This window comes from Oncorhynchus clarkii, chromosome 30 (genome assembly GCF_045791955.1).
Source record: "Oncorhynchus clarkii lewisi isolate Uvic-CL-2024 chromosome 30, UVic_Ocla_1.0, whole genome shotgun sequence".
Classification (NCBI taxonomy): domain Eukaryota; kingdom Metazoa; phylum Chordata; class Actinopteri; order Salmoniformes; family Salmonidae; genus Oncorhynchus; species Oncorhynchus clarkii.
The window spans coordinates 13,432,624-13,458,537 of NC_092176.1; the positions used below are offsets into that span (position 1 = coordinate 13,432,624).

At 41.8% G+C, this 25,914-nt stretch overlaps 1 protein-coding gene across 1 annotated transcript; it reads right to left on the minus strand.

Moving 5' to 3' along the window:
- Positions 1-439: 439 nt before the first annotated feature.
- On the minus strand, positions 440-24,918 carry LOC139389593 (ring finger protein 10). Its single transcript, XM_071136434.1, has 17 exons — positions 24,330-24,918; positions 18,062-18,246; positions 17,585-17,790; positions 17,390-17,480; positions 17,118-17,302; positions 16,864-17,000; positions 4,199-4,353; positions 3,904-4,032; positions 3,592-3,805; positions 3,341-3,474; positions 3,107-3,224; positions 2,894-2,995; positions 2,657-2,794; positions 2,206-2,297; positions 1,987-2,044; positions 1,656-1,820; positions 440-1,554 (listed from the first exon to the last, which is right to left on the minus strand). Exons 1-17 carry the CDS (start codon positions 24,493-24,495, stop codon positions 1,478-1,480), a joined length of 2,352 nt encoding a protein of 783 aa, XP_070992535.1. The 5' UTR covers positions 24,496-24,918; the 3' UTR covers positions 440-1,477.
- Positions 24,919-25,914: the final 996 nt, after the last annotated feature.

Consider the following 25,914-nt stretch of genomic DNA (forward strand, 5'->3'; position numbering starts at 1 on the left):
TTTTTTTAAAAACATTTATTTCGAAATGGTTCTTGATAGATAGGTAGGTTCTGAGTTATTAAAACATTTTCAGATACATTTTTCATAAATCAAACCATTCACTAGGCAGATCGCCTAGTGGTTAGAGCGTTGGACTAGTAACTGGAAGGTTGCAAAATCGAAACCTGAGCTGACAAGGTAAAAATCTGTCATTCTTCCCCTGAACAAGGCAGTTAACCCACTGTTCCTAGGCCGCCATTGAAAATAAGAATTTGTATTTAACTAGGCAAGTCAGTTAAGAAAATGTAAAAAAATAAATAAATAAGATTCCCAGTACACTCAACTAGCTTTCTCCTTCTGACAGCCAAGTGTTAACTAAAGTCAAAAATAATAGTAACAAAATAACAATTGTGCATCAATACCCTCTCATTTTGCTGCAATACAAAAAATAACCAGATAATTAGTGTGATTGTGCATAATCCTTTATTCCAATGTCAGGCCAGTTGACATTTAATGTTCATGTTCACTACAAACTTAAAAAAGAACAAAAGGAACCCTCAAACAAAACTTCTATATAGTATCTTTACATCCCACCTTTTCACTCCTTATATAGCAAGTAATCAAAAGTCAGCAGATCTTTAGCTTCACACACAAAACATATTTGCAACACTGAATTGAAACCAGGGGGGTAAAGTGCCAATGTTACAAATTAGACTAGGAAGGACAAACAAATGACTATGGTAGAAGGGGGAAAATGAATAGAGCAAAGAGAAGAAACTGCATATCCATGGTCTAATAATTCTAACACAAGGTCCACAGTGCATTTGAGTTGTCTGCCATCAACACACAAAAGATTTCCAATCCTTTCTTTAATACTAGCTACACTGTATTCCTTGCATTTCCTCCAGACCGGTATGAGAATCAGACTCATGCATAGAGGTTGTGCTATGTTCAGGCCAAATCAGAGTAATACGCAAGCAGAACATACAATTTGCAGTGGATGAGTTTTTTGTTTTTGTTTAAGCAGACATTTTTTTAAAAGACCAAATTCAGGGCTGACAGTGTGTGCGATTTGGGATTGGAAATCTGGGATGGTTCAGAGGGTGTGACGTACCTGCAGCTGGCTGACTGCTACCCCAAATAAAATGCACCCCTCAAAACAATTCCATTCAATCCAATGTAGATCCTAATATGGTCTCTATAACAAATGTAACTCATTCTACCCTCCATCCTTACAGCAGATTTTTTAAAGAAGATTTTCAATGTGGCAGGAAGTTGGAACAAATCTTTGTAGAACACATAATAAACCAATTGCACAATGTAAGAAATTGTGAGTGGGACTGTGGTGGAGGCATTACTTACCTGGGCTACATACAACAACAAATTCTCTATTGCCTGTCATTCTAAAATAGAGCTGCATGGAAAAATGACAGTGATGGGAGATGGATCAAACTCAAATCTGAGCAGGTGAAGGGATACATTTCAACTTCAGTGTCATCTACTTTGTGTGAATCATAGAGGTGCTGAACAGAAGCTTCTGTTTCTGCTTCTTCTTCTTCTTCCCCCCCTTTTCATCTGAGAGAGAAGGAATAGGATAAGTATGCAGTATTCTAACTCCACAAATAAGGCATCACTTACACAAGCTAAGACACAGACAAACACAGTGAAAGACTGACCAGGGATGACCACTGGCTGTGGTGGAGCAGTTGGACCATGGTCCAGCTGCAGGAGTGCCTCCTCAAAGGCCTGGCTGAAAGAGTTCTGGAAACTGGGCACTGGGACCCGGTCAGACACATCACTCTCTCCATCGCTGTCTGCCGCTGGAGGAGCCAGAAGCATTTCTGAGGGAGCAGCACAAGAAAAACAGGAGTCAAACATGGACCAACACTGTCGAATACTGACACTCTATGGTCCAAACAAACATAGGGTTCAGCTGACAATGCTCGCCTTGCCAACTGATTAGAGCAAACAGAAACTGAGGAAAAATGAATGATGTAGAGTTGTCACCTTTCTTTGGAGTGGTCCATGGCCCGACATCAGCCCTGGCTTTCCCATCCCTCAGCATCTTATCAGGGGAGAATAAGGGGTGATGAGAGATAAGTCATCTAAATTGTCTATATCCAAAAGTTGTGACATCCTGACATCCAAGGTAATCAGTCTGTAATAAAAAAAATTGTAGGTACAGACATGTAGGAGTGACTAAATGAATGAGTTAGGCCTACAGACCTGAGCGAAGGACATGCAGTGAGAGTCATCCTCCACACAGCCCACGCTGGGCGCAGGGCTGTCTCCAGTCAGACTAGGGAACATCATCCCATCTACAACAAGATGGAAATGGCGTTTCAGTTTACAAGACACCGTTTGTAATGTGCTATATTTGGGGCGGCAGGTAGCCAAGTGGTTAGAGTGTTGGGCCAGTAACAAAGGTTGCTAGATCGAATCCCTAAGCGGACAAGGTACAAATCTGTCATTCTGCCCCTGAACAAGGCAGTTATCCCACTGTTCCTAGGCTGTCCTTGTAAATAAGAAATTGTTCTTAACGGACTTGCCTAGTTAAATAAAAAACAAATTCCATGGCACGAAAATACAAACATTACTATAAGGAGTCCATAAAACAGTGACACTTTAAAGTTCCAAGCCTATCAAAATAAAGGACAGTTGAAAGAGCTGGTCTCACCAGAGACAGCGCTGCTGGTGAGGGCTGAGGGAGGGGCCAACAGAAATTCAGGATACACTTGTGGACTGCCGTTGTGAGGTGGTGACCCAAATGCCGGGAACTGCTGAAGATTCTCCAGCCCAATATGCACCTCTGGATCTGAGAAAAAAAACATTCATATGAAGATACTTTATCTGATGACAATTTTTCAGTTACGCATTCTACATTGAGAAACAACCAAAAGTAATATGGACTCACATTTCCCCTGCTTCTTGTTCTCCTCCATCTCAATACGCCTCTCCCTGCGCTTCTCATCCCTTGCTTTCTTTTGTCTGAGACGCTTTCTTTTCTCCAAATCATCTGAGAGTCAGAATTGAAAAAAGTGATGGAGAAAGAAGATCATTATTGGATTAGTATTTACTCTAAGAAGCAATGTACATGACTAGAATAGAGAGTATGTTAGGTTCTGACCTGCAAAGCTGTCCAGGGTCTCTTTGGACAGGGTGGGGGGCTGCAGGGCCAGCTCACAGATACTGAACTCACAGGTGAGCGGCAGGTGAGCCAGGTAGCGGTGTCGACGGCGAATCTCCTGTAGCCAAGAGAATCAAAACCTGAGATATTGCACATGTTCCTGGGATGAAGCAGAAGAAACAAAGTCTTGGTACATTTTTCAAGAACAAACCTGGTTTAGATCTAATCACTTACCTCAGTGATAGTTTGCCCCTCAATCTCCACCACAGTGGCCGTGATGGTGTGGGGGCTGGCCTCTAGGCTGCCGTACTCACGTTGCAGACAGCGCACGTTCACTGGGTGCAGGAACATCTGCTGGCAGTCCTCCGCTGGAAGAACAAAGGAGTAAGTGCAGAGACTGGACTTTTGAATGTAATAAAGAGGACAAGGCAGATGCTAAGTGGAGAGACACGGATAAACCGTAGTTATGCTAAAGAGAATCCTACCTTGGTAGAAGTAGTAGGAGGGGCCATGCTCTGAGGTTTGGGGGCGCGCCGTTTCCTCAGCAGGCTGGGGCGCTGCATCCTCAGGGGACTCCTCCAGCACTCTTTCCAGGTGCCCTTCAGGGAGCTGTGGTTCCTCACCGGTGGCCTCCTCAGGGTCCTCCTCTGGAACCTCTGCCACCTCATCATCAAATGCAGAGGAATACTGCAGAACTGGCTGGAAAGAGTAAAACATGGAGAATCTCTCAGAGCCAATAACACTAACACGGGCAAGTTTGGAGAGTATATTAATGGGTTATAAATGCAAACACTTACCTTGGTACTGCTAAAGGTGGTCACCACTTCCTCCTCAGGGGAGGTGGGATCTGCCAGGGTGAGATTTAACAGTTCCAGGTTGTCCTCAGCACATGCCTTCTGGTGCTTCAGCAGAGCTTCCACTCGCTCCTGGACCACAGCAGAAGAAAGAGAGTGGGTCAGTTCATGCTATATAATATAACTTGACCTAAGTTTGTGTAACAAGTCAAACTTCACACACACACATCACTTCTTGCTTCATGCAGTCGAAGCTGCCTGTATTTTAAATTACAAGCTGCTAGTTTGTCAGTGTTACCTGCAGATTGCACAGGGCACTCTGGATGAAACAGGCTGTGGCATCCTCTCCCTGGGTGAGCTGACCCTGCAGAGCGGCCTTCTCCTCGGCCACTAGGCCCAGCACCTGCTCCCGAGAGGCCAGCAGCAGTTTGGAGTACGGGCTCAGATGCACATCTACAGCACAGGGGTACAGCAATGTCACAACGACGCACATATACCATACCACAGAAACAGGTATATGGTAAACAGTGTCCCACGGTACACTAAAACATTGGTACTTTTTCAATACTACAAACTAGGACTGTGGCAGTCATGACATTTTGTTAGCCGGTTATTGCCATGCAAATGTCTGCTGATCCCACGGTAATTGACCGTTAATGAAAGAACACGTTTAGCATCTCCAGGCCTACAAGTCCTGCAGACCTTTGGAACATTTTTAAAAGGTCTAATAAATCCATGTAATACACACCATCACCATATATTCATCATCTATTTTAGGCAGAAACATTCAAATAAAATAAAAAAAGTGTATTTCAAAAGGAGTCGGCCTAGAACCGACTACGCGCTGTGTCAAAGGCTGTAAGCTAGTTTATTTAGCAGACACGATATGCTTATGAGTGCCATTATTTTATATGATTTTATTGTATTAATAACATAATTGAACTTGGCGAAATAAAATGGAAAATATATTTATCAATTTCGTAGCGGGTGTGCATATGAAGTGGCTATGTTGAGCATAAAAACGGCTCCTATATGCAGGATTTAGAGTTATTTGGCAACTTTAGTTGTGAATGACACAAACCTTAGAATGTCTTAGAAATCCAAACATATATGGGCTCCATGATGCGACTACAGGCTATTAACTATTTGAACAAGTCGCAAAAAAGGGCAGGACCAGGGACAGAGGAAACTGTAATCCGTATGCACTCGAATAACGACTGTCAGCCGCTTTCCCGCAGTGTAAATCATGCTGGGTAGGCTACTATAGTAGCAGCTGGGATCCTCTTTTTAGTGGCAACCATCAAAACTCTGCTATCACATGAGATTGCATATAGAAATGTCTGTTTATAAAAACACTAATTTCACTTCACACATGTTTGTCATGGGCTCTCCAACCATGTTCCTGCAGCTACCCAATGCTTCATTTTGGAAACGTCGATAGTAACAAGTTTTCACAACAAAACATTTCAATAAACTGTTGACAGCCCCCCCATCTCTGCGCGATCGAGAAAGCAATGGAGAGGAGATGGAGAAACACAGTGGTGGGATATTCTATAGCTAAAAAAGGTAGTGTCAACCTATTAATTATGAAAATATTAAAACGTGCCTCATTACTAGGTTATTCAAAATCAAATTCACTATAAAATGTAGGCTAACTCTAAGCCACCCTGCACAATCAGTGAACCAACGGCATCGCCTAGGCCTATATGTTCTCTCCCAGACTCGTGGATAGAAAGACTGGAGCGTAGCATGAGGTACTCATTCCATCCAGAATGCATAATACAGTCCACACTCAAAGGAAATTACTAGATTGTTTAATTTTGGGTTATAGGCTAGACCAATTATGTACCAAAGACATCTTAAATGTTTTTTTTATATGCGGTAGGTAATTTATCATTATTTTGATTCAGTTTTTTGGGGGTGTGGCTTGGGCTCATATACAGGCGAATGCATAAGCTGTAATATGCGTATGGGTGTTCTACATGCAACGTCTTAAATGCTTTGAATGAAATCCCCTTAAAGCGCTGTCCATTTTGTTGTTTGGCTTTGAAACAACATCCACGACAACCATGTTTCCCACTCAGTTTCAACCTGCTGTCGTCACAGTGAGGTGAGTTTTAAAATCATGATATTATTTTGATAAGTGGTTGATGTGATTTCGATAACATTTGCATTGATGTCAGAGTGGTTAGAGGGACAATAGAGCACTGAATATCAGGCCATTAGGACCTGATGGTAGTTAGCAAGTTGGTTACTACAAACACATGGGGCGGCAGGGTAGCCTAGTGGTTAGAGCGTTGGACTAGTAACCGGAAGGTTGCGAGTTCAAACCCCCGAGCTGACAAGGTACAAATCTGTCGTTCTGCCCCTGAACAGGCAGTTAACCCACTGTTCCCAGGCCGTCATTGAAAATAAGAATTTGTTCTTAACTGACTTGCCTGGTTAAATAAAGGTAAAATAAAAAAATAAATAAATAAAAATAAAATAAAACATGTCAAGAGATTACTTTGACTGTGGTCATGACTGCCGGTATGGCGGTGTCACGAGAGTATTGTCCCCGCAACTACAACATGAAAAACTATTAGATATAATTTTGTTACTTCCGGTTCGTCTATCAAATGTCTCACGTTTGGAAACCAACTAAATGTATTTTACTTATTCTAAAATGTATTAAATTAGCCCAAGTTTAAGACAAACAGAATCCATCACCGATTCATATTCCCTGCAACTTTCTGAAGACAATACGACACAGTTCTGTGCGTGCATGTCGATCACTTTGTGTAGCCTTTAGCATGCTAATGCTAACCGTCTTCAGGTAGATGGAAAGGGTTCCCCCAAACTGAAAAAGGCTTCCCCCAAACTGAAAAAGGCTTCCCCCAAACTGAATAAAAAAATGTACTGCAGAGTAACATAGGTCGCCTGTCTAAATACACACATCTAGGTCTGATTATCCATTGAAGGAGGGAAGCCTAATATAGCGGGGTGAGATACGAGATATTAACGAGTCATAAATCACAAGGAACAGAAAAATAGGCTGTTAAATAGGACCTTACAAACCCTGGGATATAGCTTATAGTTGTATACGTGTGAGACCTAATGTCCGATCGAAAGACACCTCTATATCTTTTCAGGAAAGGAATAAGCACACACGTCGACTGTGAGAAGAGATACACAGAAGCAATTGGATCAGAGTTTTAAAAACACACACAGAAAGTTTTGAACGAGGACAAGAAGATAATTATTTGCGCGCGAGATTGATATATTGATACAGTCAAAAGTCATAAGGAAAAACAAATGAAAGTATGAACTTATTGTTGTATATGTGTGAGAACTAAATCATATATCAAAAGTCTTCCCGATAATTATTCCGGAATTCTAGGAGAGATTAACGGGAGGTATTTATCAACATAGGTTAAGGGTAATAGAAAACACACAGAGATTAATAGTACATGCACATAGATTGTGAGAAGAAGCATAATAACAATAATAGTAATTAAATAAACATGGGTAGTAAATCCTCTTAAGGGATTCCGGAATTAACCGGAGATGAGAAATATATATGCAGGGAAAAGATAAAAGAAACTATCTATTTTGGCCCGAAATGGAGGAAAAAAGTATGAATTTGATGGATGTTTAAATATAGAAAAACTGGAATCAATGACTAAACAAATATATAGGGTATGTGGGGACAAGGCACAGAAGCAACAGGCAGAAGGGCTCGACATCGCTCGCGTTTGGCTGGCTGAAGCTAGAAAAAGAGAGGAGGGGGCCAAGAAAAAGGGAGCTACTAAGGAGGAAGGATTAGGTAGCCAGGAGCAGACAGGGAGGACTCCCACGGCTCCCACAGAGACACCACCCAAACCCAAATTATACACCTCTCTGGTAGATCAAGCATGGAGGGAAAATCCAGACGACGAGGTGGTGGTGGTGAAACGGGGGCAGAAAAACCCGGTGCCGCCTGTCCCGTCACCACCTCCCCTATATGCTGGTCCACAGGGAGCCGAGGGAGGGAGGGACACAGAAAGGAGGACAGGATTTAGCAACCTTATTGAGAAAGTCGATAGAGGTAGAGAAAGGGAGAAAGTCAAGAAAAGTGGATAGAGAGAGTCAAGAGAAAGGGGGAGATAGATGCTTTAACTGTCACAAACCGGGTCATTTTGCTAGAGACTGTGAGGCGGCGTGTAAACACTGCAATTAAGTAGGCCATAATCACAGAGACAGTAAAAAGAGAGAACAGAAAGGAGAAGAGCATCGAACAGTTACTATCGGGGTAATTGTAGATAAGCACAAAGGAGGTTAAGGGAAATGGACCTAAGAGAGACGGGAAAAAATGCACAGGATCAGACCATAGAAAGTGTTTCAATTGCGATGAGACAGGACATTTCGCCCGGGAGTGTAAGGCTCCCTGTAAACATTGTGACCGAGTGGGACACAACCACGGCAACTGCAAACAAAGGGAAAGGCAGGAGAGAAGATAAGGAGACAAGCGGGAGAGAGAGACAACGAGAGTGAGAGTAATGAAAATCATCGCCGGAGAAATGCTTGGACATTTTAAATTACGGCTGTTTTTTGGGAATTGTCTCAGTAGTACGTGCCTGATTTTACGACTACAGACAATTATAAATAGGGTTCTTTGCGAGGAGTCTTCGTCATTTCACTAGCTTTGGTGGTCCAGTCGTATAATTCTCGCCTGGCACACGGGAGGCGCGGGTTTGTTTCACAGCCTATGCACCAATAGACTAAAATCTGGGTTTCTGATTGTAATTCAACTATTGATATATTTTTCCTGGAAAGATACGGTCGTTAGTGTTTGTTTAAGATATAAACTGAACGATAATAGCTTGTTTAAGTAAAATTGAAAGACTAATTCATCCAAAAGAATAGCGAGGCGATTTCGATGTAATACGTTGTCTGTTGCCTAAATGGTCTGCTGGAATAACGTATTGAGAATAGGAGAATAACTGAATCACAGAAGAGACAGTTGCCTAAAATCTATGAATCCTAATAATAAGCAGATAGGTAATGGCGATAGAGTTGTGCCCAGCGAAATGTTTTTTATTCTAAAGGGTTGAATGATGTGTGTTATAAATTTGGTGATTTACATGTTACTTTTAAGTCTCGGACATTTCATAAGTGTGAAGCCGAAAGAGAAGGGAAAGTTGTGAAGTTTGGTTTTAATCTTACAATAGAGGTTCGGCAGAACGTTATATTTTTGCCGACTGGTAAGAATTGGTCAGTTAGTTGTGCTCGCAGGCTATATTTTGCTGTAAGGGATTCAGGTCTGAATAGTTGAATTGTAAAAGTTGTGTGATAGTTTCTGATTATTGTTTATTGAAATTTTGTTTTATCTTTTGACCAGTAGTAGTATTTTTTTTATTTTATACATTACTCTCATGGAAAGATGTGTTAAAAAAAAAATGGGGCGAGGTGGGTTTATAAAAAAATTGTCATAAGGTTATTTTGAAAAATCCCACTATTTTGGCTTAAGTAACATTTAGTAACCTAGCCACATTTATTTTCCCTTAGCTGTTGTTGTATGTAATGTAAGAAATTTAACACAAGGCTGTAAAATTTATATTATAGTATTATCAGATTTTTTTTATTGAATAAGGTTATAAAGCCAGTAAGAATAGGTTTTAATTATGGTAGACTTGTGTTAAATGGGGAAAAGATTGTCAGTTCAGCTTCGGGACATCAGACAGTGGAAAAACTGTCTGCTCCATTGGTGATTAAACATGAGATGTCAGGAGGGCAGGCATGCATTCCAGTCCTCAACTCCAGGTTATGCCTAGTTCATCTGTTGGGAAGAGATACAATGACTATTGAATGTGGCCGTCACCCCCACAGAAAGCCAGAGGCCATAAAAGAGATTACTCACACCTTTGAGGACTTGGTAGACGGGGGTATAATTAGAGAAAGAGATGCACAGTGCAATTCTCCAAGGTTTTGGCAAAGAAAGCAGCCCTAGTTGTGAATTCTGCCACAGAGGTATAGTAAATACCTCTGGGAAACCTATTGCACATGCTCAGTTGATTTGGAATCTATTAGATGCTGTACTTTTGCCAGAAAAGTTAGCTATTTGTAAATTACACAGATTGTATTTGGCATCATGATAAGTTACCCATACTACCTAAGTCATTGTTTAGATATGCAGCAATATTGACACATGGGCAGAACCATATGCCAACAGGGAGGAAGGATGGTAGAGCAGGTTAGGAAAGACTTAGTGGCCTAGAGGATAACTACTTAAAAACATTTTTTTGGTAGAATATCCATTCCAACAATTGGAAATGGACTTCATTGAACTATTCCGAAGTGAGGGAAAGAAGGGGTGTTTAACAATAATAGATAAGTATATTAAATGGGTAGAAGCGTTCCCAACTTACTTGGTGGACATGATTAGGGTAGCTAAAATATTAGGTCCAGATATTATCCCTAGAGTTGGTTTACTAGGATCTATTTCTTTAAACAATGGATAACACTTCCGCTTATCTCATTTAGAATACCAGAGTTAGGGAGACCAGAACAGGTAGACATAGAAGTTGAAGATATACTAGCAGAACACATAAGACTGTTTGTTAACCAAACCCGTATGTCCAAGACTTTGTGTCCAACAGGTGAATTACAGGAGAAGGTGATTCATTCAATCCAACCATGGGACTGGGTGTGGATCTAGTCCCTGAGGAGAAAAGACTGGAAGCAGCCCTGTTGGGAAGGCCCATACAAGGTTCTGTTAACCACTGCCTTTGCCATTAGCTGAGAGTCCCTTGGGTCTACGTTACCCATCGCAAAGAGGTATGTACACATATAAGCACTGCTGATCACACACACAGAGTTAGGAGAAGAACCAAGTACCAACAGGGTCCGGGGGTTACCTCCTTAACGAAGATTCCCCATCCCGACCGTTCCTCACTGTGGGTGCTCCTAGAAGTGTGAGTATGGGGTGGTACCTAGCAGACCGACTAAGGGCAGGAGAGGGTTGGCGGTTTTTGGGAAGCGTGAAGAAAGAGGATCTCGGGTTATGGTATGTGGGCTTCGACCAGACCAGCATCGACACCAAGGTACCATTCCGGGTAGTAGAGGTTAGGGCTCAACAGAGATTTGTGAATGATAACCGGGGATGCAGTAAAGGGGTTCTCTGACCAATTATCCGCCACCTCCCTCATGACCTGGCAAAATAGGCTGTCTCTCGATATGTTATTGGCAGAAAAGGGCGAGGTAGGTAGAATGATTGGGTTTCATTATTGCACGTACATTCCTAATAACACAGCTCCAGACGAATCAGTGACCAAGGCCCTGGCTGGTTTAACCACATTATCTCATGAGTTAGCAGAGAACTCTGGGGTGGATACTTCCCTGACTGGGTGGTTCGATAGCATGTTTGGGAAATGGAAGAATGTCCTAAGTACTGTATTGTGGGCTGTTTTCACCTGTATGAGTGTGTTGGTGTTGTGTGGATGCTGTTTGGTCCCATGTGTGAGAGGTTTAATCACCAGAATGCTAGAGACCAACAGATGGTGAGATATGGACCGATTCCGAGCTCCGACCAGTGGGATGACGAATACAGGCCTCCAGGCCTAGGAGATGGCTCCGTTTCTTTCAACCACGAGGAGCCAATGTTGGATGAGACTATCTTCAATGTTTAGACAGACTGTTCCTTTAATGAAGATAATGAAAATCCTAAAAAGAAGAGTTATAATTGTATATAGGCCTAGAACAGTCATTGATGAGTATCAGATGTAAATACATATATTGGTTTTGTTTACTTTTATAGAACATTTATGATTCCATATGGCGATTGATGTATCAGTGTGTATTATTTAGTCATGGGGTGGATTGATAAGGGAATTTATATACTTAAAGGTAATGACTAAGCAATTCCACCCTGAAACGTAATTATGACATTATGTAACATATATAATGAATAATTAAATGTAACTATTAGTAATCATTCATTTCTGTAACATGTATAATGAATTAGAATGGTAAACTTCAGTATAATAAGGTTTGGGTCGAGACAAGTAGAAATGTGTGTGTGTGACTAAGAAGATACCGAGAACAATTAAACTGTGTATGACCTGACCTGGCTAGAACTCACAGGGAGTCCTGTCAAGGTTCCTCTAATCTCGGGGGAATGGAACTGCCAGTTTGGTAGTGATAAACAATGGTGAGAACCATGGGGAAGGATACATTCCACCTACTGTTCGTGTGTATGTATGTGCGTTGGCTATCTACTGTTCGTGTGTATGTATGTGCGTTGGCTATCTACTGTTTGTGTGGAGGTATGTGCGTAAGTAGGGAGTGAGTTATAAAATGGATGTCTTTGTATTATGGACTTTAGAAAGTGCTTGTGAATAAACTGTACGAACCTTTTGCATAAGCTGAGTCTTTACTTAATTATTCTTCAACCCAGGGTCTTACAAACCTCGGGGATTGGTCAAAGCTATTGATTGTTATTTATTATCATTGGGATTGAAAATTCTCGTGACATGTATGCAAATGTATTTAAAAAAAACTGAAATATCACATTCACATAAGTTTTCAGACCCTTTACTCAGTACTTTGTTGAAGCACCTTTGGCTTCTTGGGTATGAAGCTACAAGCTTGGCACACATGTATTTGGGGAGTTTCTCACATTCTCTGCAGATCCTCTCAAGCTCTGTCATGTTGGATTGGGAGCGTATTTTCAGGTCTCTCCAGAGATGTTAGATCGGGTTCAAGTCCGGGCTCTGGCTGGGCCACTCAAGGACATTCAGAGACTTGTCCCATAGCCACTCCTGCATGTCTTGGCTGTGTGCTTAGGGTCATTGTCCTGTTGGAAGGTGAATCTTTGCGCCAATCTGGGGTCCTGAGCGTTCTGTACTTTGCCCCATTCATAATTTCCCTCGATCCTGACTTGTCTCCCATTCCCTGCCACTGAAAAGCATCCCCACAGCATGATGCTGCCTTCACCATAGGGATGGTGCCAGGTTTCCTCCAGATGTGACGCTTGACATTCAGGCCAAAGAGTTCCATCTTGGTTTCATCAGACCAGAGGATATGGTTTCTCATCAAATCTCCTTTAGGTTCCTTTTGTCAAACTCGACGCAAGCAGTCATGTGCATTTTAACAATGTCTGGCCACTACCACAAAGGCCCGATTGGTGGAGTGCTGCAGAGATGGTTGTCCTTCTGAAAGTTTCTCCCATCTTCATAGAGGAACTCTTGAGCTATGTCAGAGTGACCATCGGGTTCTTGTTCACCTTCCTGACCAAGGCCCTTCTCCCCAGATTGCTCAGTTTGGTCGAGCGGCCAGCTCTAGGTAGAGTCTTGGTAGAGTCTAGGTAGAGTTTTCCAAACTTCTTCCATTTAAGACTGATGGCCACTGTGTTCTTGGGGACAGTCAATGCTGCAGAATTTTTTTGGTACCCTTCCCTAGATCTGTGGCTCGACAAAATCCTCTGAGCTCTACGGACAATTCCTTCGACTCGTGGCTTGGTTTTTGCTCTGACATGCACAGTCAACTGTGGGACCTTATATTGACAGGTGTGCCATTCCAAATCATGTACAGTCAATTCAATTTACCACAGGTGGACTCCAATCAAGTTGTAGAAACATCAAGGATGGTCAATGAAAACAAGAAGCACCTGAGCTCAATTTTAAGTCTCATAGCAAAGGGTCTAAATACTTATGTAAATAAGGTCTCGTTTATTTTTAATACATTTGCAAACATTTCTAACAACTTGTTTTTTCTTTGTCATTATGGGGTATTGTGTGTAAATTGCTGAGGATTTCTTTTTTAAGTCTGTTTTTGAATAAGGCTGTAGTGTAACAAAATGTGGAGAAAGTCAAGGGGTCTGAATACTTTCTGAATGCACTGTGTGTGTATGTTATGTTGGCTGTGGTTTGAGTGTCATGTTGCCTATTGGTCTACATATTTAATTCTAGTGATTGTGTTCCCCATACTCTATTTAAATGTTTATAGATATGTCTTGTGTATTTGATGTATTGACGCAGGGCTCACCCCTGATAAAATAAAGGTTAACTAAAATAAGTAATAGTAAACTTTACTTCACTGAAAAAATATAAAATTATCCACAATAGTGGTAGAGATGACCTCTGGGAGCCAACTCTAAATAGACCACATTCAAGCCCTCCATCCCCCACTCATTCAAAAGTAGGAACTGGTTCCTCCAGTCTAACCCCTGCTGCTTTCTCTGGCTCCACACCCACCCAGCCATCTAGGTGTGAAGAGGCCAGCCCATAAGCGGAGGAGGACCAGTGCACCAGCGACAACTACCACCGAGGGAGAGGACCGTTGGCACACTGTGCTAGAGGATTATTTGGAGCCACTTCCACCAACATTTTGACCTAAAAAGCAGCCAGGACCTCAGCTGGACATTACTGGAAAGTACAGCCCCCTTCATCTTTGTGTTAATTAAAAAATAAGTTAACTATAGAGAACATACACAAATGTTTTGTACTTACATTAATCAATTGACCAATTCGGCCACTTGGCTACATTTGGGCAAACTCATGAGGGACACCTGGGAAAGTTCATACTAAATATTATGTAGCTATCACTAGGGATGGGCGATATATATCGTGTGACGATAGAAAAACGTCTATGGTTTCATATTATGCTCTATCGTTTATTTCGTTGTGTCGCAAATCACACTCTTCACGGCAATACTTTTCATCCATTGAAAGTCGCTTTGCGTTCTGAAATTTTCAACACAAACAAACATGGAGGAGAGTGAATGTGACACAGAGCACAGAGACCGTACCTAAAATAGGGGCTACTTCGGTCGCATGGACGTGGTTTGGGTATGAAAAGTCTGAAACGGACCAGAAAACCGTTCACTGCAAAATACGCCGCAGGCCGGTTCTGACAACCGGCCCAAACACCACTAACCTCTTTTACCACCTACGCAAGAATCATGTGAAACATTACGGAGACTCTACGGATGAGACCCAAAAAAGTACAGTCGAGCGCTCAAAACAATCCCAACTCAGACATTGCAAGAGGCTTTTGCCCGCGACACAGCATATGGCAAAGAATCACGAAGATGGAAGGCGATAACAGCTGCCGTTACAACTTACATCTGCAAAGACATGGCCCCAATTTACACGGTCGAGAAACAGAGGTTTCGTGAGTTGGTGCCAACACTCGAACCAAGGTACCAAATGCCAATTTGTTGAGTATAATTCAAAATTTAATAAAAAATAGGCCTTTACATGTGGTCATGTTAAATAAACTATTTATTAATTGAATTTACAGAAAATGTGTATATTGTGATATGTATCGTTATAGGAAATGACCTGTATCGGGATGTGAGATTTTGGCCATATCGCCCAGCCCTAGCGCTCACATTCCTGAATATACCAGTCTGAAACTTTGCACACAAACTATTGCCCTGTTGTGGACAACATCCCAGCTCAATGTATGGCCTTTCTTTTGCATTTCAAAGATGATGCAATAAAATGCCCAAGTTTGTTTTATTTTATGTTTTACCAGATCTATTGTGTTATATTCTCCTACATTAATTTCACATCTCCACAAACTTCAAAGTGTTTCCTTTCAAATAGTATCACGAATATGCAACAGTGTGCGTGCAAAGTCATTGACTATAGCTCAGTATTCAACACCATATTACCCTCCAAGCTCATCACTAAGCTGGGGCCTGGGTCTAAAACCCGCCCTGTGCAACTGGGTCCTGGACTTCCTGACGGGCCGCCCCTCAGGTGGTGAAGGTAGGAAACAACACCTTCACTTCGCTGATCCTCAACACAGGGGCCCCGCAAGGGGGCTTGATCAGTCCCCTCCTGCACTCCCTGTTCACCCATGATTGCATGGCCACACACGCCTTCAACTTAATCATCAAGTTTGCAGACAACACAACAGTAGTAGCACCACCCGCAACTGCAGGGCTCTCCAGAGGGTGGTCTGCCCAAAGCATCACCGGGGGCAAACCATCTGCCCTCCAGGACATCTACAGCACCCAATGTCACTGGAATGCCAAAAAGATCATTAAGGACAACAACCACCCTAGCCACTGCCTGTTCACCCCGCTATCATCCAGAAGGCGAGGTCAGTACAGGTGCATCAAAGCTGGGACTGAGAGACTGAAAAACAGCTTCTATCTTAAGGCCATCAGACTGTTAAATAGCCATCACTAGTACCTTAGAGGCTGCTGCCCTATAGACATAGACTCGAAATCAATGGCCACCTGAATAATGGAACACTAGGTCCCTAATAAATGTACATATTTTGCATTACTCATCTCATATTTATATACTATTCTACTCCACTGTATCTTAGTCTATGCCGCGCCGACATTGCTCGTCCAAATATTTATATATTCTTATTTCCATTCCTTTAGATGTGTGTATTGTTGTGAAATTGTTAGATATTACTGCAACGTTGGAGCTAGAAACAAGCATTTGCTACACCCGCAATAACATCTGCTAAACGTGTACGTGACCAATCAAATTTGATTTGATCCTTGCCTCAGGTCCTGAGCTACAGCCAGTTCGTTTTGGGTATGTCATTTTAGGCAGATATTGAGATGAAGGATCCTAACCAGAAGAGGTTAGATTTTTTATTTGTTTTTATAAAAGAGAAATGCCATGGCTGCAAAAGTACCATTTAGAAATAGCCCAAAAACCAGCAACCAATACATTTTCTCCAGGACATCATTTTCAAAGTAGCCCAAGCTGCAGGAAAACCACAAACATGGCAACACTGGTACATGTGCACATGAAATAAAGGGTCAAAAATACACAAATCAAAATGTATTCGTTTTTCCCCAGACCTCCCCTGGTGTGATTTAATCACTTTTGTGGACTTAAAACATTAAAATGTGTGATTCTCCTTGCCTTTTCTTTGTTGCTGCGGTATCGTGATACTAAACGTGGTATAGAAGTCAAACTTCTGGTATCGTGACAACACAAACATATGGCAATCATCCTCCTCATCGCTCACCTCCAAAGAGTATAGGCTCCTCCACTTTCACCCACTGAGAGCTGGGCATGGCCACCAGAGCCCCCTTCTCCCTCCGCATTAAGCACATGGTGATGAGGTCACCGACTGCATACTGCCTGGTTTCCATCGCAACCACACTGCAGTGAGACATGAGGGGATAGAGTGTGTTATTCACCATTTTCAACCATTATATTTTCTTTCCCAAAGGTGGCGATAGAGAATGTTCTAACGGGGCTATTTAACATCTCACTAACCTTTTGAGGTCATCAGAGTGCACAGACTCATAACAGATGGGGCACTTGGACCAGCTCTTGTCACTGAGAGACAGGTAGTGCAACATGCATGGCCAGCAGAAGATATGGCCACAGCGGGTGATATGGGCTGCTACCGGGGGGTAGAGGCAGATGGGGCAGGAGGGCACCTCATGACTGTAGATGCGCTAGAGGGGGGAAAAATAGATGCATTAAAAGTCCAATTAGGAGGTGGAGATTTCATGCGAAAGAGAGGGCTGATGTACGGAACCTACCACTTGCTGCACACAGTCCCAGTTCACCAGAGTGTCTGGGTCAGTGAAGTGAGCCTTGTAGTCCTGGTCATCGGTCACCACAAACTGGCAGCTAAAGCAAAAGGAGACCAAAAGGTAAAAAAAACACCAATCCAACAATTCAACAAGCCTTATGTCATACTGCACAAGAAAAATTTGTATTGAGAGGGCGCTCACTTGGCCTGCAGGAAAAGCTCCTTGTTGAAGGGCTTATGCTTGTGGCCCCACTTGTTGCGGCGGCCCCAGCAGGAGTGTCCTTCTCCTCCTAGACCACCATGGCCCACACGAGGCTCAAAGGTGAAGTTGAGCAAGTGGTTTAGACTGATCTTTTTAGGTCCAGCAAACTGAGCCGGGTTGAACTCAGCCTGGCGGCACTCTGCTACCTGGGGGAAGGGAGAAAATAATTACAACCAAACTTTCCTGATTCACAGGCAGAAATAATAATATTCCTATGGGCCTTGTTTCTACCAATCAGTGACTTAAATCACTCTAGCATATAATGTCACTATAATAAGTGCTATTTAAGAGCGAACAAGATCCCAAGGTGGGAATATACAAGTATAGGGCCGAACAAAGCTTTCTTAAAATAGGCTTATGTAGGTTATTCCGTAGCCAACGACAGATTCATGTTTTTGTTATCTTGTGAATGCTCACCTCGTCACATCTTCCTTCACCTGTAACGCAATACTGCCGGGATCCACCTCTCTGGGGAGGTCTCTTGTCAAAATTCTTGCTTTTCTGTGAATTGGTGCGACGAGGGCCAGGGAAACTGTCACTCTTGGGAACGGAGGGCTCTCGCTTGCGGCTGTAGCGCTTAGAACCTCCATTATTCTTACCATCTGAGGAGAACAACAGGGGAAAAATAAGGGAATTTATCATTCCAGCAGGATCATCAGCAATTCTATTTGCATTATCATTGCTTTTCTCATGCTCACTGTTGCCCGTGAGGCACTATGATGTAAAGTAGAAATGAACTTGTACCAGCTTGTAGCCTAAATCAACCAAAGGAAGGGTGAAGATCATGCAGATCTTGCTGATATTATTACTGTTGTACCAAATACCTCCCTGAAAGACACCAACGCAGAAAGGCATATTGGTAAAAAGGTAAACATATCCTGCCGGTCCTCTCGTTTAAAAAAAAAAAAAGCTCATCTTTAGAACCCACAAGACTAGTACAGAGTGGGCCGTGTCATGTGCACTTATCAGCACAAGCCAGAGCAAGTCAAGTCACACTTGCACACAAGTGATAGATCACTCTAAAATGTCCTGTTATGTGTGTAGATCCTGTTACGTGCCTCAATCCCAAATGAATGGAACTGTTTTTATGTTTGTGTTGCATAGGCTTGTTTAAAAAATAATAATATCAGAGCGGTAGACCTCGGCTTGCTTTTTGACTGCGAAAGTGATCTTGACTCAAAAGATTGGTGATCACTGATCTACAATGACGAAATGAGATGTCATCCACTGTCGTAGGTCCTATAACCAGCTAACTCCACCAGCCTCTATGGACGACTGTACAAAAATACTAAATTAGTATTCTGTATATGCATGAAACACACACTTGGAATAATTTTCTCCTCAACGGAGGGTCACATACTGCAGTTATGAAACAGCCCACCTTAGCCTGTTTGAACAATAGTTTACCGGTGGTTACATATCAGTAACATATTGAAAAGGCCAAAATACATTCAATTCAATGCAATGTGCAGAAATCACTATGCACCTGACTCTTGGTGAATGTGTCAATGCTCTGTCAAAAGGCACGACTTACATCACCTCCAATATCACGTAAACAAACCAGCCCTACCACTAGGCCCTGCAACGTAGCGTGGATCAGAGTATGTGAGCGGAGCGTGCACAATGTGACTGCAGCGTGGCGCGAGATTCCCAAAGGCTGGAGCATCGGCCTTCTCGCCCGCTTCAATTTCGCTCCAGCAATGCTCACTTCACGAGCTCAGGGCATGCCCGCCCCAGCATGCATTTGTAGTCTACTTGTGTGCTGCTATAGCCCCTTGCTTTAGCTACTGTCATGGAGTTCCCTAAATATTTTCATAAAGATACTGATAAAAATCAAGGTGACTTATAAAGATCAGGACCAAGGGCAAGAGAGAAGGTGCGGTGATGTAGTGTCCACAACTAAAGAATCATTGTGGAAAGTGTATTTTCAGTTACCTGAAGTATGATGTGCACGTAGTAAGTACACCATGCTAAAAGGAACGAGGTGGGTAGATAAATACTTTGCTAGAATGGCACACTTACACACTACAAATCAGATCCCTTAAACATTTTGTTATATTATCTATACAATTGGCCATAACTGATTTTGGCCCAATAAGCCTGGCATATTTATTTAGCCTAAAAAAATAAACTTTAGGTCTACCTATGGAAAGAATAAAATGACTCTGCCCATCCTGGCAAGAACGCACAATAGGGGGTTTAGCATCCCCAGTGGCTCAGCAAGTGTAGAGAGAATATTCTTCGCTGGTGACCTGCTCTCCAGGCATCATCACGAGCCTGAAGCCACAGACTGGCCAAACTCATGTTTCTGAAAATAAATTCAAAAGGAAAGTCATTTTTTATTTAATATGTATTTAAATTCTAAGTAAGTCACAGCCTATATGCGCAATTTATATAATGTAATGATTTAATACCATGAAATGTGTTTTATGTCCCTACCAGCCTATTGTGTCGCACTTGCAACTGCTTCAAATGTATTTCTTTGTAGGCTATAGCCTTGAAATAGTCTAAATAATTCATTTTTCATTCCTTCTTAGGCTCACTGTCTGGCTCCTGACCTATTTAGTGTTTATACTGTTTAATATGATACGTAGTATATTGAAATTATGGTAACTTCTTACATTCACCTTTTCATGTTTTTTCAAATACTTTTCATTCAAATCCATATGGTTTGGTTTCAATACTTAAAAAACTAAATTGGTAGGTCCAGGTCGTCACAAAAAAAGATGGGGGCTGGTTACATTGTGATCTTAATGAATGGAGCAAATTCAGAGCAGGAGTTTTTTTCCCTGTGAGCGTGGAGTGGTTTTTAGGAAAGACAAGGACGTACATGGAGCGCAAGCACGTGTGGGATTTCCAATCGCTCAACTCTGCTCACATGCTCTGGCTTGGATGACCAGTGTGTCGTGAATAACAATGGTGGAATTGGCAGATCACCTTCAAAATAAAATTACCCCACTGAACTGATGCAAACATATAAAAAGTGTAATCGTGTAACAACTGTACTAGACGCTAAACAAAGTTGAAATGTTGTTTAAATTCAATAAAAGACAATAGTTAATTTGACACAAAAAAAATTAAGAAATCTGTTGGAACTGCACTGTGGATGTATTATACTTGCATTGGGGACATACAGTCCCAGTCAAATGTGTTATTTCATAGTTTTGATGTCTTCGCTATTATTCTACAATGTAGAAAATAGTACAAATAAAAACCCTTGAATGAGTAGGTGTCCAAACTTTTGACTGGTACTGTATATTGCAATGTATAGCCTTACACCATTTCATGGACTGGATCCCGAGGTATCAGCCTACTTGGTAACCACGTTCACATTAGTAAAGTCATACCATATTAAATCATTTCATTAAAAATCACGACAGCTGTGATGGACACAGTTTTGGTACAATTTTATAAATGCTGACAGAATGCGAGAAATGGCAATGGAAACATTTATGGGCAAATATTGATTTAATAACCATCATATCGAAGTAAATTTGGAGTCACGCGATGATCATGTGTGGTCCTCTTACTACAACTCAGGGAAACCATGCACTTTATTAGGCTACAGATGAAATAAGTTATGAACAACTTCACAGGGTGGTGAACGTGCACGGTGTTCCTGCTGCTAAATATTGAGGCTCTTATTCTGGTGACATGATGATAGATGCTTGACTCACTCTTATCTAGGGCTGTGACGGCCATGACATTTAGTCAACCGGTTATTACCATGCAAAAAACTGCCGGTCTCATGGTAATTGCCCGGTAATTAACAAACACATTTAGCATCTCCAGGTCTCCACGCCTTTGGAACAGCTACATAAAAGTAGATGTTTAATAAATTCATTTCATATCCACCATCACAATAAATCCATTATTTCAGGGAGGTCTAAAGAAACATATGATAAAAAATTGATTATGTTACTTGTATTCTCATTTTTACTTTCAAAGGGAAAACTAAAAAATGATGAATGTTGGGTTCTTACATTTCCCACAAACCCACCCTGTACAAAACAACATGCAGATGTCTCATCCGGGTCTCTGTCGTTCCTATTGTGTTTATTGGACATTAATTTTTGCATTGTACAGCCGTACCCCATTTCATGGACCCAATATGCATAAGTAAGGCTGTACATTGCAATATGAATGTCCAATACACAGAATAAACTGACTGTGAAGGGGATTTTCCACAGGGTTGTTCCACCTCAAAAAGCACTTTAAGAGGATTGACACCAACCATCTCAGATTGTTCTGAAATCGTTCACCCAAAATGACATTGGTTTCCTTACCTTGACAATAGACCGCTTACAGAGTATGACCGCAACCCATGCTTTGGTTTTGTTGCCCACTGTTTCAAATGCTAACTTTGAGCATTTGTGGAACAAATCTAATGCAAGTCAATGGTATCTATATTAGCATTACAAAACCTTATGGTCAAATCAACAAGTAATAGTTACTTATAGATCAGGGATTGGCAAATTAGGGCCCGTGGCAATTACACCTTGCGCATTCTACTATTCTAACTTGCAACAGTAAATTGAGAATTCCCCCCCCCCCCCCCCCAGTCAGTCTCAATATACCTTTGCAATTTAGAATACGCAAGGTGTAATTTCAATTTCATTGTGCAGCAGCAGTTCTTCTCTTGTTATGTAACATGGAACCCAAACCGACTGCGTGCGTGCGCCATCGTGCATAAATGTATTTTGTCCCCCCACACCAAACACGATCACGACACGCAGGTTAAAATATCAATTCAAACTCTGAACCAATTACATTAATTTGGGGACCGGTCGAGAAGCATTAAACGTTTATGGCAATTTAGCTAGCTAGCTTGCTAATTTGTCCTATTTAGCTAGCTTGCTGTTGCTAGCCAATTTATCCTGGGATATAAACATTGAGTTGTTATTTTACCTGACAATTAATCCACACATAAAACAGTCAACCGAATCGTTTCTAGTCATCTCTTCCTTCCAGGCTTTTTCTTCTTTGAACGTATATGGTGATTGGCATCTAAACTTTCATAGTATTACCACGACAACACAGTTAGTCTTTCAATCACCCAAGTGGGTATAACCAATGAGGAGATGGCACGTGGGTATCTGCTTCTATAAACCAATGAGGAAATGGGAGAGGCAGGACTTGCACTGCGATCTGCGTCACAAATAGACCTGACTTCTATTTTAGCCCTTGGCAACGCAGACGCTCGTTGACGTGCGCGAGCAGTATGGGTGCAACAATTGAATAATAATGATTTCTAAATTTATTTTGCAACACGAGCGGTGTAGTCAGGGTGTAAGTCACTGACAGTCACTCAATTTGCCCATGTGTGCAAACATTTGAGATTGTTTAGTTTAGATAGCTGACCGCTAGACAAATTTGTAGTTGGCCTAATCATTGTTGAATTACCGATCAGGGGTCCACCATTGAATTAGTTAGTCACTGACGCAAATATCACATGAAAAACTGCATATATTTCTCTACACCCTATGGCAAAATGTGTAGAACTGGAGGAAATTGGTTGTAAAACCGCACATTTTCCTCTCTGCCCCATGGCAAAATGAGTAGAATTACATGAAATTAGTTATAAAATTGCAGAATATTCTCCCCACCCCATTTCAAAATGTGTAGAATTACAGCAAACGTGCTTTAGAAACCACAACATTTTCTCTACTTACCATGGCAAAGTGTAGAAGTGCATTCATTATTTTTTAAATATATAAATCAATTAAGTCACTCCCCGCTGTCAAGAGGGGGTAGCTAAAATGTTTTGCTCACATGGTGGGGACGGGGGAGCCTCATGATGATTTCAGATGTGTCCCCCACCCCAATCAAAGTTGCCCATCCCTTTTATAGATCATTTGGATACGAAGCACAAAAGTGCTAAATATAGGTACCACTGATTTGTGCTACAAATGCAAAAATGTTAGCATTTGAAACAGTGACAACATTACCAAAATATGGGTTGCAATCATACCTTGTCCATAGAGCATTTACATGTTAAGGAAACCAAAATGTTATTTGGTTAAACAAAAAAACATAATAGAAGGAACACCTTCTAGTGGTAAGAAGCTGGTAATTGTTGGTGACATCACCAAATTCACTGAGATGATGAAGAAACAATACTCCAAGCCGCAGCTCCATACTACTTCAGACATACAAGAACTGATACTGTATACTTGTTGTTGGGTTGAGATTGGTGTGGGGTGGCCCGTGGGTGGCTTTTGACCAGTTCTTTGGAGTCATCATGTCTTACTAATTGTTAGAAAAAAAATGTTTGGTCCAAATCAGATGTTAGGTACTGGGCATATATTTATTGAATATTATATAAATCTTATAAACAAAAAAATTGTCACTGGGTGCAATCAATTTGCTTAATTTCTCAGATATCAAGTTACATTGCAACAAAATAATATTGCAGGAATGCTACTATTTTCTGTTCTGAGATGGTGGGTGAAATGGCTTACGACATGGAACGACCCCACAGCAACACAATATCTAAGAAGATAATATTTGTGTAAATTCTTTAGAATTGTAATCTGTGGGGGTCATTTTGTAGGCTGATTAGCCGTTACCTATAGACCTTGTGTCGCTCTACTCCGTGACACACAAAGACTACAATTATAAACCAGCCAGAGGGGGATTGGCTAGGATTTAGTTCGAATGAGAAAAGCCATTGATTAATGTTCACCTGTTTTCGGTTTAGATTCTCCCGGTGTTGGGCCTGTAGAACTCGAACGGGGCGGAACCTTGTTGCTGTTGGCATTGCTGTTTGGATTCTTCTCCATGGTTGTGTCCTTTCTGCGAGAGGTATTTAGGCCGAGTTCCGGGCAGAGAGCGTCCGAGCTCCCTAGCATTAAATGGGACAAAGGGAGAGGAGAGCGGATTGTAGCGAGTGCGGGTCAGGCAGCGAAGGCCCTGTTTAATTTCGGTCAAAATGGGAGACTCCATTACGGCGACATCTTGACAACAAAACAAACCAAGAAAAATAGAGACACAATTTAGGCGTCTCAGTAATGGAGGCGGTGTAGAAATTGAGAACGAAGCGAAGGCTCACACCGGGGCCAAGACCCAGGAACGTTGAGCGTTTTCGCGTTCTGGGAAACACTTGGCCCCAAAAAGGCGCTGACCGTTCTCCAAAGAATGGAAAACGGACAATTGTGCAGTTATCCCCCCCCAAAAAATATATGATCGTACGGACGAGCTAAAACTAATGGCGACAGGTCGCCAGACAGGAACCACAGAGACCCGGATGAGACATTTGCGCGTTGTTGTTTTGTACAGGGTGGGATTGTGGGAAATGTAGTAGAAACCCAACATCCGTATTGTTTTTTTCCTTTTAAAAGTAACAATGAGAAGACAAGTAACATAAATGTGAATACTATTTCAGAGTGAATTGTCGCCCCCCTCGTTGTGGTCCTTCTCTAAATGTTTGAGGAAAAAGTGGTAGTATGGTTGACTAGCTCTGGAAAACCCAAGGGGGGGGAACATATACCCAGCCCTTGAGTTCTCAATTGAATGTACCGCATGGACTATAGCTGGATCAATGAACTATGATCCCGACCCTCTGTTTTAACGTTTAGAAACGTTAATAATCCTTGCATGTGATATGGTTGATGGAAACCTTAGGCAGGGCCGGATCCAGGTGACAAAAACACAGCCCCTGCCGAGGTACTGAACTTCCTCCCCAGTTATGCTCCATTGGAGAGTTTGAAGCGGAAATTGGAGGACGGAGGAAGTGTAGTCACGGTTGGAGTCAGTGTTCTTGAAAATACAGCTGGGCGCAACTTTCCTAAAACATTAACTATTTTTCACTTACAAAATATATACTTTATTGCTTATATATACACATACACACACAGCTTAATATTAAAGACCCCAGAAATGTTCCATATGCACAGAAACATATTTATCTCAAATTTGTTTACATCCCTGTTAGTGAGCATTTCTCCTGTGCCAAGATAATCCATCCACCTGACAGGTGTGGCAAATAAAGAAGTTGATTAAACAGCACGATCATTACACAGGTGCACCTTGTGCTGGGAATTAATTTACAGTTGTCACACAACACAATGCCACAGATGTCTCAAGTTGAGGGAGTGTGCAATTAGCATGCTGACTGCAGGAATGTCCACTAGAGCTGCTGCCAAATCATTTAATTCTCTACAACAATTGTTTTTTTTATTTTTTTATTTGGCAGTACGTCCAATCGGCCTTACAACCGCAAACCATGTGTAACCACGGCAGCCTAGGACCTGCACATCAGGCTTCTTCAC